The sequence below is a fragment of the Amblyomma maculatum genome, chromosome 11 (assembly GCF_055883805.1).
Source record: "Amblyomma maculatum isolate TAMU_Amacu chromosome 11, ASM5588380v1, whole genome shotgun sequence".
Classification (NCBI taxonomy): Eukaryota; Metazoa; Arthropoda; class Arachnida; order Ixodida; family Ixodidae; genus Amblyomma; species Amblyomma maculatum.
Window position 1 is genome coordinate 14,931,671 of NC_139354.1, and position 13,628 is coordinate 14,945,298.

A 13,628-nucleotide genomic window follows, 5' to 3' on the forward strand; every position below is an offset into this window, starting at 1 on the left:
GTTGGCTGGTTTCGCGGCTTTAGTAGCCGCTGTCATTAGCTGCTTCTCTTAGAGGTGGGCAGCCGTTGCTCCCTTTGGTGCTAAGAAGGGCGTGTAGTGTCTCTCACTACCTTTGATGACTGATACAGAATAGCATTTGGCCGCTCTTTTTTGACGATAGCAGGGCCTTTGGTGGCCTTATTTGCGTTCTTACCTCCATGCTTAGATGTGTGCATAACAGAAACATGTCGTCGGACTTTAGAAAGAATGAGAAGGGTCTTGCCTCAGCCCCCACCATTTTATGGAGCAGGCTTCCTGCTGCAGCATATATGTTGCTATAAGCTGGGTGTAAGGGAACACAAATAAGGGTAAGGCTAACCTGCCCTCAGCATCTGTAGCTATATACAGTGGCTGTTAGAGACATAGGTGAGCCTTTTGATCTTTTGTCGTGTCAAAATTCAAGGCTATGGCATGCAGGATTACCACTAATACATAGCATGAGATACAATAATACAGTAAAACGTTGAGTTAGTTGGTCAAACATGCATGACGAAACACGCAGCTGAATAGATGATAAAACATGATTTGTCATCTGTTGAGCTGCGTGTTTCATCATAGCAAGAGATTTTGTTTCAATGGTCGAATTGTTAAAGTTATCGGAGAACTAAGGTGCTGTGTGTGCTGTGGCATTAGTACTGATCCTGTCGATGACTATGGAACAGGAAATATTTCAGCTAAATGTGCTTAAAACAGTTGCCTGGAAACCATGGTGAACCTAAAGCTGAACACGAAGGAGAACTTATCGGCAAACGTACAAGCCTTTCTGCTGGTATTGTCATTCGCAAAAGAAAAAGCAAAGGTATACAACCACACATGCTACAAACATACCTGTTTGTTGCTGCTGTTAGGTCAAGTCAGAATATCAGGTCAGGCTTCAGCTTTTGTCCAAATCAGCTTACTTCTCTTTGCGGAGAACTAAAAATGGTACAGAACTTAACATGAGGACTTTTAGGCAATCAGACGCATTGAGAGGTGAATAAACCTACTGGCATACCTGAATGGAAGTGGCTTACAATCTTGGAATGCCTAATGCTTTCGTGAGTTGGGCAGGAGTATCAAAGTGCACTCTTTAAACTTTTTTTCTGCATGTTTTGCAGGCTCACAGATGTTGGTGGAATTCAAATGCAGAGGCAGATCTCCAAATCTGAACAGCCCGAAGTCAACACATCTATGAACGAGGTGAGTTGCCAGAGTCTGTTGCAATCTCAAACGTCCAATGCACTACACGCTGGGTCAGAGAATCGGGCCTCGATCCCGGTCGCAGTAGCTGTGTTTCGTTTAGGCAGAAAGCAAAAGGCGCCAGTTTACATTATGTTTGTCAGTGCATGTTAAATAATAATAATAATTATTATTATAATAATAGTAATAATAATAGTAATAATAAATTAATAATAATAATAATAGCAATAATGTTAATTTTTCCATCAAAAAGATGATAATCCTATGTGATGCAAATTGATCTTGCCACTGCAGTGAGAATTTGACAAGAATTTTGTAAATGTACACCATGAGCTTCATGATTTGAAAGAGGTAGAAAAATTTGACTGAAAAGTTTGTCTCTGTGTATCCGGATTATAAGCTAGGGAACTCCTACCACAAAGTACCGAGAAAGCACCTCCCTATCTACTTTAGAGATAAATCAAGTAAAATATGAGGGGGCCCTACCTCGGTTTCACACAAATATTCAAGATGACGACTGAAGAAAACGAAAGCCACTGAAAGTATGCAATGCAGTCTGCATTGTTTTTGCAAAACTGATTTGCAGAGACCACTTCATTGCGACCTCGGTCTTTTTAGTCACTGTCAAAGTGTTCCTTGGAATCCAACCCAAAAATGAAGTCAACACATTTGATCCTCAGCTTGTTGTAGTCTTCGAGACAATGGCGCTAATTTCAGCAAGCCGATCGTGCAGTCCACCATCCTCAACCCGCTGATCATGCGGGCTTTTGTGGTACTTCTAGTTCTGTTCACAGAATTTTCGCAATCTATACCTCGAACTCGCAACACGCTCGATGTATGTTCTTACCATTCAGCCTGCACGAGCTCTATCTACTTGGTCCTGTCTAATGACGGGAAAGGCCGTTAAACCATACGGTACTTTTATGTGCTTGTCTGTTGATGTTACAGGTGGCGAACAGACTCCTGGCATCACACCGGTTACGGAAACAGCGAGAATCTGCTGGTGATGCTACCCTCTCTGCGGGATACGGAACAAATGACGTCGGTAATAATGACCTACGCTTTTGCTTTCCTTTTTCTGCCCAACCTGTTTCCAAACTTGAAATGCTGCGTGTGTGTCTTTGGTGGCTGATAGCTATGAACATTAAATTATCTTCAATGCCCTGGTTAAAATTTTTAGTAGTACTAGATTTATGTAGGAGTAGATAATAAACAGGAAGAAAATATGTTCACTAACTGCAAAGAAAGGAAATGTTGGTAGGGACAAAGTGACCATGGAGATTAGTACAAAATACTGCCAGGTCGTTCGCATCCATTATTAGCACTATCCATTTACTTTTGCCATCACGTCAAACGCACACCCAGCTTAGTGTGCATCCGGTGACTACTGATTGAAAACATTGTGTATACAGTTAATCGTGCAGGAAGCAGAAGTTTTTTATTATTAAAACGTGCTTGCGCGATACACCGGTCACTGCTGAAGAATGTCACCCTCGATGCCACAAATCGCAGTTCACGCCACTCAAAATCACTGCTCAGCAGTGGCGCTCTACAAGACATTATTATAGCAAATGGTCATATTGTAGTTCAAAGGCTTTGCAATGCAAACATTGATTATCTAGGATGCAGATTTAAAGCAGAATAAAAAGCAAGGACAAAGAGAAAGTATGAAAAAATGTTCTCCGTATTTTACTGTGCAGCCCTAAATATATCGGTGATCGACTTGACCAGGTGTGAAAGTATGCAAGTTCACCTCTCTTTTGACTGCAAAATTTGCGCACAGTGATAGATAGTGCTTTTATGCTTTCGTCCCGTGTTGTCTCTACTCATGTGCATGAATTTTATACTATACAATTGCTGTGGCTGTATGCAAAATGCATTCTAAAATGCAATACTTACAACCACTCTAAAACACTGTGCGGGAAAACTAACTGTACATATCTGGGAGATAGTATATCAAGAAGGGCACCGTATCATCTCTACAGTGCTCTTGGAGGTGGCCTTGTGATGCCGACATCGTACATGGAAATCGCGACTGCCCTAACTCTCTGGCCAGATGGTGACATGTCTGATGAGGTCTACGAGGTTAAGGGCAAACTTAGAGGCAAACTAAAACGAAATTTTATTTTGGCTGCAGTGTGATCGGTGAGTCCTAAAACTTATTCGGGTGAAGTTTCATATGTTCCATAGAAAACTACTTTTGTATTTACAAGTGTTTCAAAGCTGTGTAGCAGACGGCACGTGTACCTGGCGGCGTGTCGTAGAGTTGGGCAATTGTCGGATATGACAGAGAAATGAATGCTCGAGAATTGTCCTTAACCCGGACCCACTATACGTGAACGGTCTGCGGACGGCATGCAATGAAGAGATTGAGGCTGAAGCGTGGCTTGGCGGTGCAAGGGAATTTCCAGCATGATTGCATGCTGAAACAGTGTGCTGTCAGGGAAACGAATCCGCGTATCGTACAAGAAACGCGCATCACATGCATCTCGGAAGTACGGAAAGAATAGGGCAGAACGAACTGTGGTCCATGTTAATGGTTGGCTTTCGTTCGCAGTGTCTTAAATTCACACAATCGCCACTCACGTTTCTCATAACACCAGATTAAACCCCCTGCCCACTCATTGAGATTTCTGCAAGAAGCAACAAGCTTCCAGTATGCGACAACTACAGCACCCGAGGGCCTGGTTGAGCCCGTTTCTACGCCATTTCCAGTTCTTAGAAACTTTTTCCAGTTTCAATTGGAGAAACAATTGTTTTTATGAGCGATTCCTGAAACAGTCGCTTCAGTTATGAATGCTGTATCTCTCGTTTAGTGCTCTTCCTTGATGTTCGACTAAGACTCCTTTTACAGAGCAGAAAACTTTGTTGCAGCCGTCCATTAAGTGAGACCACTCGCCCTTCATTCTTGTAGTTGACGGAGATGGAGACAAGGCGCCGCCGGTGGCCAGCTCGGACGTCGACTCCAAGAGGTGGGGCAGGCACTCCTCGGTCCCTGCTGCCGGTATTGCAAATGGCGGCGCCGTCTATGTGGACCAAGAGGAAGGGAAAGTGGTGGTCGGTGACGATGGTTCCTCCAGAATTGCCTCGAACCTGCAACGCGCGCGCCGCGTGTTTCGTGCCGTTACGGTGAGTGTGTTATACAGTGTTGAGGACGTCTGATGTCTGGATGATATGGGATGCCGGATGTCTGAGTTTGTCGCCGAAGTACAGACGAACTCACCACATCTCAGGCAATGGAAAAAGCAGTTTGAAGCATGAATCATGGATTTAAACTTTTTTATACACCTACACTTAGAATCTTTTGACAAGAAGTTTAAGTTCAAAACTGTACTTTGGCTGTCTTAATTGAGCCTTCCATTCTGAGATGAATAGACTAAGTCTCTTATATCATTAATTTGCTGCCTTAAGCGATAGATTTAAAGCCCTTTTTTTAACTTTCAGGATTCTGTGGTGCCTTTTACAGTTTTGCCTAGCAGTCGCGACCGCTCGAAAGCTAAGGGGCAAAAATGATGACCACTGTAGGATGCCTAGTTTCTAAAGTGCCAATAAGTGCTGGGAACAGAAATGAACTATGCTGGTTGGCTTGTTTTAGCATCTCTTATTGAGCCATGGTCTCCTACCTTAAAATGACGCACACGAGAAAGTGAATAGGAAGCATATTGGCATCGTGATGGACTGTATATAAACATTGGTGTTATTAGTGACTTCATTTTAGCAAATGGATCTTTCTTCATTAAAGGGACAGAACACTGGATTTTAGGTCTCAAATGTTTTTTTGGCGCAGTGGAAAGATTGGTGTCTAAAATGTTCGATTCCATAGAAACGCTGTAGAAACTTTTTACTGAAAATTTTTCGATCAGTGCATGTGCCCGTTTTTATGTAGTCCAATGCTGAAAACCATCAGCATCGACTGCAATGACGACTGGTGGTCGACAAAAAAGACTTACCAAAAAAAAATGTAAATTTCTCACCAGACAGTAATTAGACATTCTTTGCTTAGAGTAATGTCCTTTTCCATTTCACACTCAAGGCTGTTATGACACAATAATGCATGCCTCTTTAATGAAAGTTTTAGTGAACATTATCATTGCTTAATTCACGGAATTCCAAACATTGTGGCACCATCTAGTGGCAAAACCTGAAAGCATGTTTCTCACGTTGCAAAAGGAGTGGTGGTTTTTATTTATGGATGGAGTGGAGAGAGTGCAAAATATAATAAATTGTGACAAGCACTCCTAGAAGAAAAAAGAACAGTGTACACTTATGAAAATTAGCTACAGTAAAACTTCGTTGATATGTTTAAAAAAATAAATGCCAGAAAAAACGTATTACCCGGGAAAACGTACAATTCGAACTGCTTAAAACTAAGAAAATTAATGGCTGAATGAGGTACAAAGACATTTAGAATCGCGACTTTCACCGCACAAAAATGTAGGCTAGCATTTATCAACACAAAGTATGCACAGCCCTTTTTTATCTTTAGCAGAATTCAGTACATATTTGCATTGTCCTAAGAGATTTAGCAACAGATCTGGTTCTCAGAAGGAATGACGAGCCTGGATAACTTCCTTAATTCTGTCAGAATACTTTGTCCCCTTACACCAGTGACATGTAGAGAAGCCAGTCAGCACGGCTTTGCTCATGCTGCTTACCCCAGACCTGGGCAGCTCGTTTGCAAGTAAAAGCTCGTTAATTTGATTGTCACGGGACCGGGAAAAGAAGTTCGAATTATCGAACGGTCTCAAAAAAACTGGCAAAAACCATTTGCATTAAAATAAATTTACCGATATACTCGTGTAATGACCCCCTCGCGTATTGCCCCCCCCCCCCCTGTACACTTGCTACTGCAAATTTGACAAAACCAAAGAAAGAAAGAAAAAGCATTCGTTAGCATGTCCCTCCATTTCGCGCCATCACCATCGCATTCCACCGTGCATTTCCTGACGGTGCGACAAGATGCTGCGCAGTGATAACATCACGGTGTGACTACCTTTTCACTCTAGCTCTATTGGAAAAAGGAAGCCGGGGGTGCAACTTCGCAGAGTGCCAGTGCCCGTCCAGTAGTGCAGGCCTCATTTTCACTTCATCATGTCGCGTTTGGGGCGGGTGTCGTCTACTCCACAACACCGTCATTGGAACGCATCATAGTGCATATGCCTTTTGAAGCGAACGGTGCTTAAAGCCAGCGTCATGATCACGACTGACCGCATGCTTTCGTTGATGACTTGTGTGTGGAAGTATGGACGACTATCTCAAAAAAAAAAAAGAAGAGAGAGAGAAGATCTTTTCTCTTTTAATGATTTCGTTTTCTATTTGGAAACCCGTAGTGCCCATCCGACATCATATAGCCTTTCATGGCCGTTAGCTGGGACCGCGCCAACCCCTACCCTCCGGCGCCGTCGCGCCAGTCATGGCGCTGCATTGAATTAACGAGCTTTCACTATACAGTAAAACCTCGTTAATTCGAACTCGGCTTATTCGAAATCCCACGTAATTCAAAGGTTTTCAGCGGTCCCAACATTTTCTATGAAAATTCTGCTGGATAAATTGAACAGTCAGCGCGTTTCAACTGGTTAATTTGTTGGTTCTGACTGTGACCTCAGTTATCTGTGCTATGTGGCGCACGTCTCTGAGGCTAGAATCAGTTTTTAGAGATGCGGCTAGGTGCCACTAGCACCACTATGTCTTTCCGAGTTTCCATTGTACCTTTGTCTACCCTTTGCGTTGTGGTCATCGCACAGCTCGGTCTCGTCGTCTTCGTTGCATTTCAACCTGTTCTGTGCCCTGAGTGGATATTTACGTGCTATGCTGTTCGTTTCCGACCACATGCGTGGAGTTTCTGAGAAGAAAATCGTCTTCGCCGCATTTCAGCCTGTTCTATGCCCTGAGGGGACTGTATGTGCTGTGCTCTTCGTTTCAGACCACGTGAGCGGAGTTTCTGAGAAGAAAATGCCCAATTACCAATTGACTGTATGCCAAAAGGTGTGCCTGATTGAAGAGGCAGAAAAATGGACGAGGTTCAAAGCGCAGCTGGCAGAAAAACACAACGTGCCTCTATGAGCCCTTTCGACTATCTTGAAAAACAAAGCGAAGGTTCTCAAAGCTTACGGAACGACCCATTCGGTGAAGCGGACAAGGATTCGTTTTCAAACCTATCCGGACGTTGAAGGCGCTCTACTGAAATGGCTACAGCATGCAAATGCAGCGCACCTACCTGTTAATGGCACGCTGCTACGCGAAATAGCCAATGAGCTTTCCCTGCGCTGGGCCATGAGGAATTTAAGTGCAGCAACGGCTGGTTGTGCCGATTTAAAGACCGTAACAACCTCACATTCGTGACAGTGTGCGGTGAAAGTGAGAGCGTAGACACAAACTTTGTCAAGCAGTGGAAGGCACATACACTGGCTCCACTGCTTCAAGAGTGTGCAGAGAATGTCTACAATTTAGACGAAGCTGCATTATTCTACAAAATGCTTCTAATAAAGACGTTTTGCACCAAAAGATGCGGTTGTCAGTGGAAAAAAACAACCGAAGGACAGGATAACCGTACTGTTCGGAGCGAATACCGTAGTTACTCGCATAATGATCGCACTCGCGTAATGATCGCACCCCTGAATTTTGAGGTCAAAATTCCATTTTTTAAATTCCCCGCGTAATGATCGCACCCCGAACATGGAGCCGCCTGGTGGTTGATCTGCAGTCATCCCGCAGCGAATGCATTCCGACGAGTTCCCAACCTAGTCTAGTAACGTTGGAGTTCCCATGATTCCATGCTTTGCGGCATTCGCCATTTTGCAATTCGGCAGCGTCGTAGCGTGCTTTGTGTTTTTGTGCGAGTTTACGCCATTTCACCATGGGGCGGTATGCCAGTTACACTGCCGCGTTCAAGCTCAAGGCTGTCGACTATGCACTGGAGCATGGCAACCGCGCTGCTGGTAGGCATTTCGGCGTGGACGAAATGAGGATACGCTATTGGAAGAAGCAGCGCGAGAAACTGATGGCTACGAACAAGACACGGCGGGCTTTCCGTGGACCCAAAACGGGCAAGTTCCCTCATGTTGAGGAGGTGGTCCTAGAATACGTGAGGGACCTGCGCAAGGATGGTTGTGCAGTGTCATTAGAAATGATAGAGACGCTGGCGCGTACAACTGCCAGGAAGCTGGGAATCGCCGCAAAGGATTTCCGCGCTAGCTCCGGTTGGACGACTCACTTTATGCGACGGAATGGACTTTCCCTGAGGCGGCGGACGTCGTCGTGCCAGCGGCTCCCAGCCGCGTATTTTAAGCAAAGTGATAGACTTCCATCACTTCGTCACTAGGCTTCGCGAAAAATGCGGTTACCTCATGTCGCAAATTGGAAACGCCGATCAAACTCCACTAACGTTCGACATGCCCCGGAATACAACTGTGAACGAGAAGGGTGCTCGGAGCGTCCTCGTGAAGACGTCTGGCGCAGAAAAACAGCGATGGACAGTCATGCTTGCTGTGACGGCCGACGGGCGGAAGCTGCCACCATACGTGATCTTCAAACGGAAGACTATTCCGAAGGGAAACTTTCCCCGTGGCATCCATATACGTGCACAGATGAAAGGGTGGATGACTGCAGACCTGATGGTCGACTGGATCAAGACTGTTTGGGGAAGAAGACCAGGAGCATTTCTGCCTTCCTCGCTTCTGGTTTTGGACAGTTTTAGGGGTCACCTTGTGGACAGCGTGCGTGCCAAGCTGAAAGAGCTGCGCACGGACATTGCAGTCATTCCTGGCGGCCTGACTTCGCTGCTGCAGCCTCTCGACGTGTCTTTGAACAAACCGTTCAAGGACAACGTTCGACGACTTTATGCTGAGTGGATGGCGATGGGCCAGCATGATTTGACGCCGAGCGGAAAGATTAGAAGGCCATCCGTGGAGATGCTGTGCTCGTGGATCACAGAAAACGCGTGGAGCAGTATCCCCGACGAGGTAGTGTCTAAGAGTTTTAAGAAGACAGGCATATCTAACGCTTTGGATGGAACGGAAGATGACTTCCTGTGGGATTGTGAAGATGCTCCCAGCGACGACACTGCCGTTTCCGATGAGTCGTGCAGCAGTGAAAGCGAGGATGGCGAGGATTTAGACTTTGATTAGAGTACTGACGAAAAAATATAAATGGGCATTGTGCACTCCATGTGATGCTTAATGCGCGTGTTTATTGCGAAGGTAAGCCTTACTCAGCTTTTATTTTTGGTTGTAATCGAGATATATGTTCTAAGACGTCTGACCTGCAACTTGTTTGCGTTTTCGGTGCTCAAAAATTTTTTGTAGAAAATTTACCTCGCGTAATGATCGCACCCCGAAATTTGCGTCAGTATTTTAAAAAAAAAAGTGCGATCATTATGCGAGTAAATACGGTATGTCCGGCAATCATAAGCTCACACTGCTACTCATTGGGAAAGCAGCAAAGCCTCGATGCTTCAAAAATGCCTGACTTCTTTCCAAGGATGGTGTACTTTATAAAAGCGACCGAAAGGCCTAGATGACAGCAGCGCTTTTCGAGGAGTATGTGCGCCACCTCGACCGCAAGTTTGCTGCATCGGGGCTGAAAGTTGTTTTCATTATGGACAACTGCCCAGCCCACGGTGATATCCAGAATTTGGAGACGATTAAGCTTATCTTTCAGCCACCGAATGTGACCGCAACATCTCAGCCCATGAACCAAGGAATATCCTGCATGCAAGGAAGCTTTATTACTACCATCTGTTGAAAAGGATCCTCCTCTGCTATGACAATGGCAAAGAGTATTCTGTGGATCTTTTAGGTGCCATTTGTTTAATTGCGTACGCCTAGAAGCAAGTAAAGGGCGATCTGATTCAGCATTGTTTCAAGCACGCTGGGTTTTCTAAGCGGGAAGATGCCGGTTTGCCCAATGAATAGAGTGACGGTTGCAATGACTTGTCTGATACCTATAGTACATTGAACAATGAAGGGGAAGCATTCTGTGTGCGCATGAACGACATCGCTGAAGATGACGGTGGCTGCAATTTCATAGACTACATGAATGCAGAATTTGATGTGCAAACGTCGTATGCGGACTTCGAAGTGAGATCACTGACAGAGGACATTCCGACAACGATGATCCTGATGCTGAACCTGCCCATGCACCGGCTTTAGCTGCGATCATAGAGTCACTAAACATTGTGCGCAGTTTTGTGGAGTTTAGTAGTGGTAACGGTGATATGCTGTGCATTGTTAGTCAACTGGAGAACATGACTTACGGTGCCGCGAACTACCGCGTCAAGCAGTCACGCATCGATGACTACTTCAAGTGAACATCTAAATAAAGGGGCTGTATTGATGCACTAAGGTATCGTGCAATTATTTTTCATTTTTCTTCCGTTTTTGATAATCCCGGTTAATTTGAAGGTTTTTCTCGGTCCCAAGAACTTCGAATTAATGAGGTTTTACTGTAATTGTAGTTATCAAATGGTTCATCTCTATACCGTTAAGGCACCGTGTAAGAAGCCGCCGCATTTCTCGTCATGAAGGCATGTTTCCGCGGGAACAAGCACCTCGTATGCTGGCCCGTTGGCTGTCTGTGATGCTTTGCTCCGTTCACTTAGGCACTGCAGGAAAGCAACTGCAGCGGTTGATCGCCGCTTATCAGTTTTTCACGTCGCGAGTGCTCGTTAGCATACGTCCGGTTGATCGCAAAACGTATTATACAGCCACAGTTTGCCAAAATTTTGATCGTAGTAACTGGGAAATCGTGTTATCTGGGAATGTATAAATCTGTAGAAAAATAGTGTAACTCTATGTGAGATGTTCTACTGCTAGTGATTCTGAATGTATGAAACGAGAAATCGTATGAACAGCGAACATATGAACGAGGTTCTGCTGTATATTTTGCTGACATGTAGTCACGTGGATTACTACAGTGAAAGTAATAGGGTTTTTCCGCTAGATAGCACCTCAGTCGTTTTTATATGATCTTCAATGGCAAATTAAAATTGTAAAGCCTCTTTTCTTTGATATTGTAGTGCTCGATCTGTACTACATGAGGCAAGGTCCTTTCATCTCCACCATAATCTCATGACATATTTTGGCCAGTGTTCTGTCCCTTTAAACCGCTATAGCACATTGCTTCGCACCGGTGTCAGAACTCTGAATGCAGGATCTCAGCCCCTCTCTTCCTTTGTGTGTGTCTTTCGTTCTGTACAGCAGCCACAGCAAAGTAATCCCAAGGAAGAATATAGTGGACAGAGCACACATCCGTGTCTTCAGGGTCTCCTACAAGTGAATGAGAGGACAGTAGGTTATACTTGGGAACTTCGCTATCCTCACTTGGTAGTGCTTCTAGACCTGCATTTAAGGCGTCAAACTTTTCACATCAAGTTCGCATAGATCTTTCTCGCTATAGTTGCTTGCTACCATCGCATGTACGTTTCGAACATACTTGAAACACTGGCAAGGTTGTGTTTTGGTTTGGATTCCATTTCAGTCAGAGCGTGGATAATAGCAGTTTTTTATATTTCTAGTAATACTCTTGTTTGGGCGAGTTGGTTCATCTTTGAAAGGTTATGTATACTTGCGCAAAAAACGGGACACAAAAAGGCACATAAACGACATATACGGTGCGCACCGTATATGTCGTTTATGTGCCTTTTTGTGTCCCGTTTTTTGCGCAAGTATACATAACTTTTTATATTTCTGCGCATTGGGAAATAGATGTTAAACAGGCAGTTTTTATATACCAAACTATTTGAAAGGCGAGCAAAACTGTATGCGGCTTATGCCTATCTGGACAGCTCATTAAATTACATGCAAGCTTTAACTACAAATGATTCAATTGGTAACCAAACCATGACACAAGACTTTGCTGTAGTTGCTTAGTAGAGACATTACTCAACGTATGTTTTTAGCGCTAATGTAAACTGCTAACAACGAAACCCGTGTCAAAAATGGGTAACATTGTGTCAGGTGAGTCCGTAGCTTTACGTGTGCTAATGGCATAGTCAAAGCCTTTTAACGTGCATGGCCGTCACTAATATCCACTGGCTTGCTTTCAGCGCCATAACCGACTGTTCTTGGCTGTGATTTTTGAGTCTGGTTTGTGTTCGTATTGGTGTGTTTTTTTTCTGCTGAAAATGGCATCATCTTTAACAACGGGGGCCTGTTTTGTTTGCCATGGCTTCGTCGATGGTTCACCCTGGCCGGTTTTGGGCTGTGCCACATCATAGGCATGCCAGAAGCTAAAGAAGCAGCAGCAAGCCGAGGTACGACACATCTCGAGGGACTGCACAGAAGCACACGTGGCTTGCACATCTGTCTGGCTGCACAAATATCGTTGGCATGTTTTTCTTCTCATGATCTTTTCTTCTTTTCTCGCTTCTATTTTTGTTGGTCCGTTGGTGGCCTTGCATGCCGCAGTTGTGTGGCTTTCAGTGTGTGTTAAGCCTAAAGAGTGCTTACAGTGCTTGCATTGAATGTTCGCCTGCTGCATGGCTGTCCAGTCATAATTACTTTTTCCCTGACTGCAATGGGTTTATGCTGATGCCTTTTTGAAAAAGATTATGCAGCAATACCCTCAACTGCACACTTTTCAAGGCACAAACAAGTGGGCAAAGACTGCAGGACTCTCTTTTAAGCCCATTCATTTCGAGCTCTGTAAGAATGACACTAATGCAAGCTTAACACAGTCTGTGTTAATACGTCTTCTGTCCGGGTTACCTCAATTTTGGTTGCTGTTGGCTCTTGAGTGTGGAGGGGGTCAGTGTACCATATCTCCTGGCGTATAAGACGCACTTGTGTGCAATATGCGCCCCTCATAATCAGAGGCTTGAAACAAAAAAGTGAATCCTTTTATAAGATGCACTTGAATTTACCTAGTTAGGTAGGAAAAATGAGGCTTGGTTATACATGCTTGCATGACCATCGCGAAATGTTTCGTGCCTGTAAGAGCACTGCTTACATGGAATGAAATGACAGAAAAGAGGCAACACTCATGCCAAAGGAAAACTCTTGCATCGGCAGTGCAGCAACACTTTCGTTTTACTCAAAGGCTTCGTCTTCCAACGCTCTATCAGAGAGTTCACCTATTTCTATTAAGAGCTCTACAGAGTCATTTTGACACTTGAAATCGCTGCTCTGATGGTCGCCATGCTCGAGCACCGTGCTTGCTGTCATCGTGCTCGGGCCTTGGCACAGTACATGCAAGAAGTGGAAGTATGTGTTTAGTAGCGACCAAAATAGTTGGATTTGGAAGCAAGGTAAATAGTTATATTTCCTTTGATGATAACTTGAAAAGTAGGTTGACTTGTCTTGGCAGTATGAGTGGGTGAGGAGCATGGATGTTACCATCTTTTGGCATTACATATTAGTATATATTACTATTACTTGCAGCCTGCTAGACAGCCATAGGCTTCATAATTGTGG

The 13,628-nt window shown here is 44.4% G+C and overlaps 1 protein-coding gene across 6 annotated transcripts in view; it reads left to right on the top strand.

Moving 5' to 3' along the window:
- Pld (Phospholipase D) overlaps positions 1-13,628 on the top strand; it is a 112,187-nt gene that overhangs the window by 69,898 nt on the left and 28,661 nt on the right. For 3 of the 6 annotated variants that reach the window (XM_084584325.1, XM_084584321.1, XM_084584322.1), the window contains exons 12-16: positions 1,137-1,218; positions 2,167-2,263; positions 4,133-4,347; positions 11,415-11,504; positions 12,434-12,469. In XM_084584325.1, coding sequence (XP_084440451.1) covers positions 1,137-1,218; positions 2,167-2,263; positions 4,133-4,347; positions 11,415-11,504; positions 12,434-12,469 — 520 coding nt within the window. The remainder of the gene's footprint in view (positions 1-1,136; positions 1,219-2,166; positions 2,264-4,132; positions 4,348-11,414; positions 11,505-12,433; positions 12,470-13,628) is intronic. The other 3 variants (XM_084584324.1, XM_084584326.1, XM_084584327.1) reach the window with 3 other exon arrangements.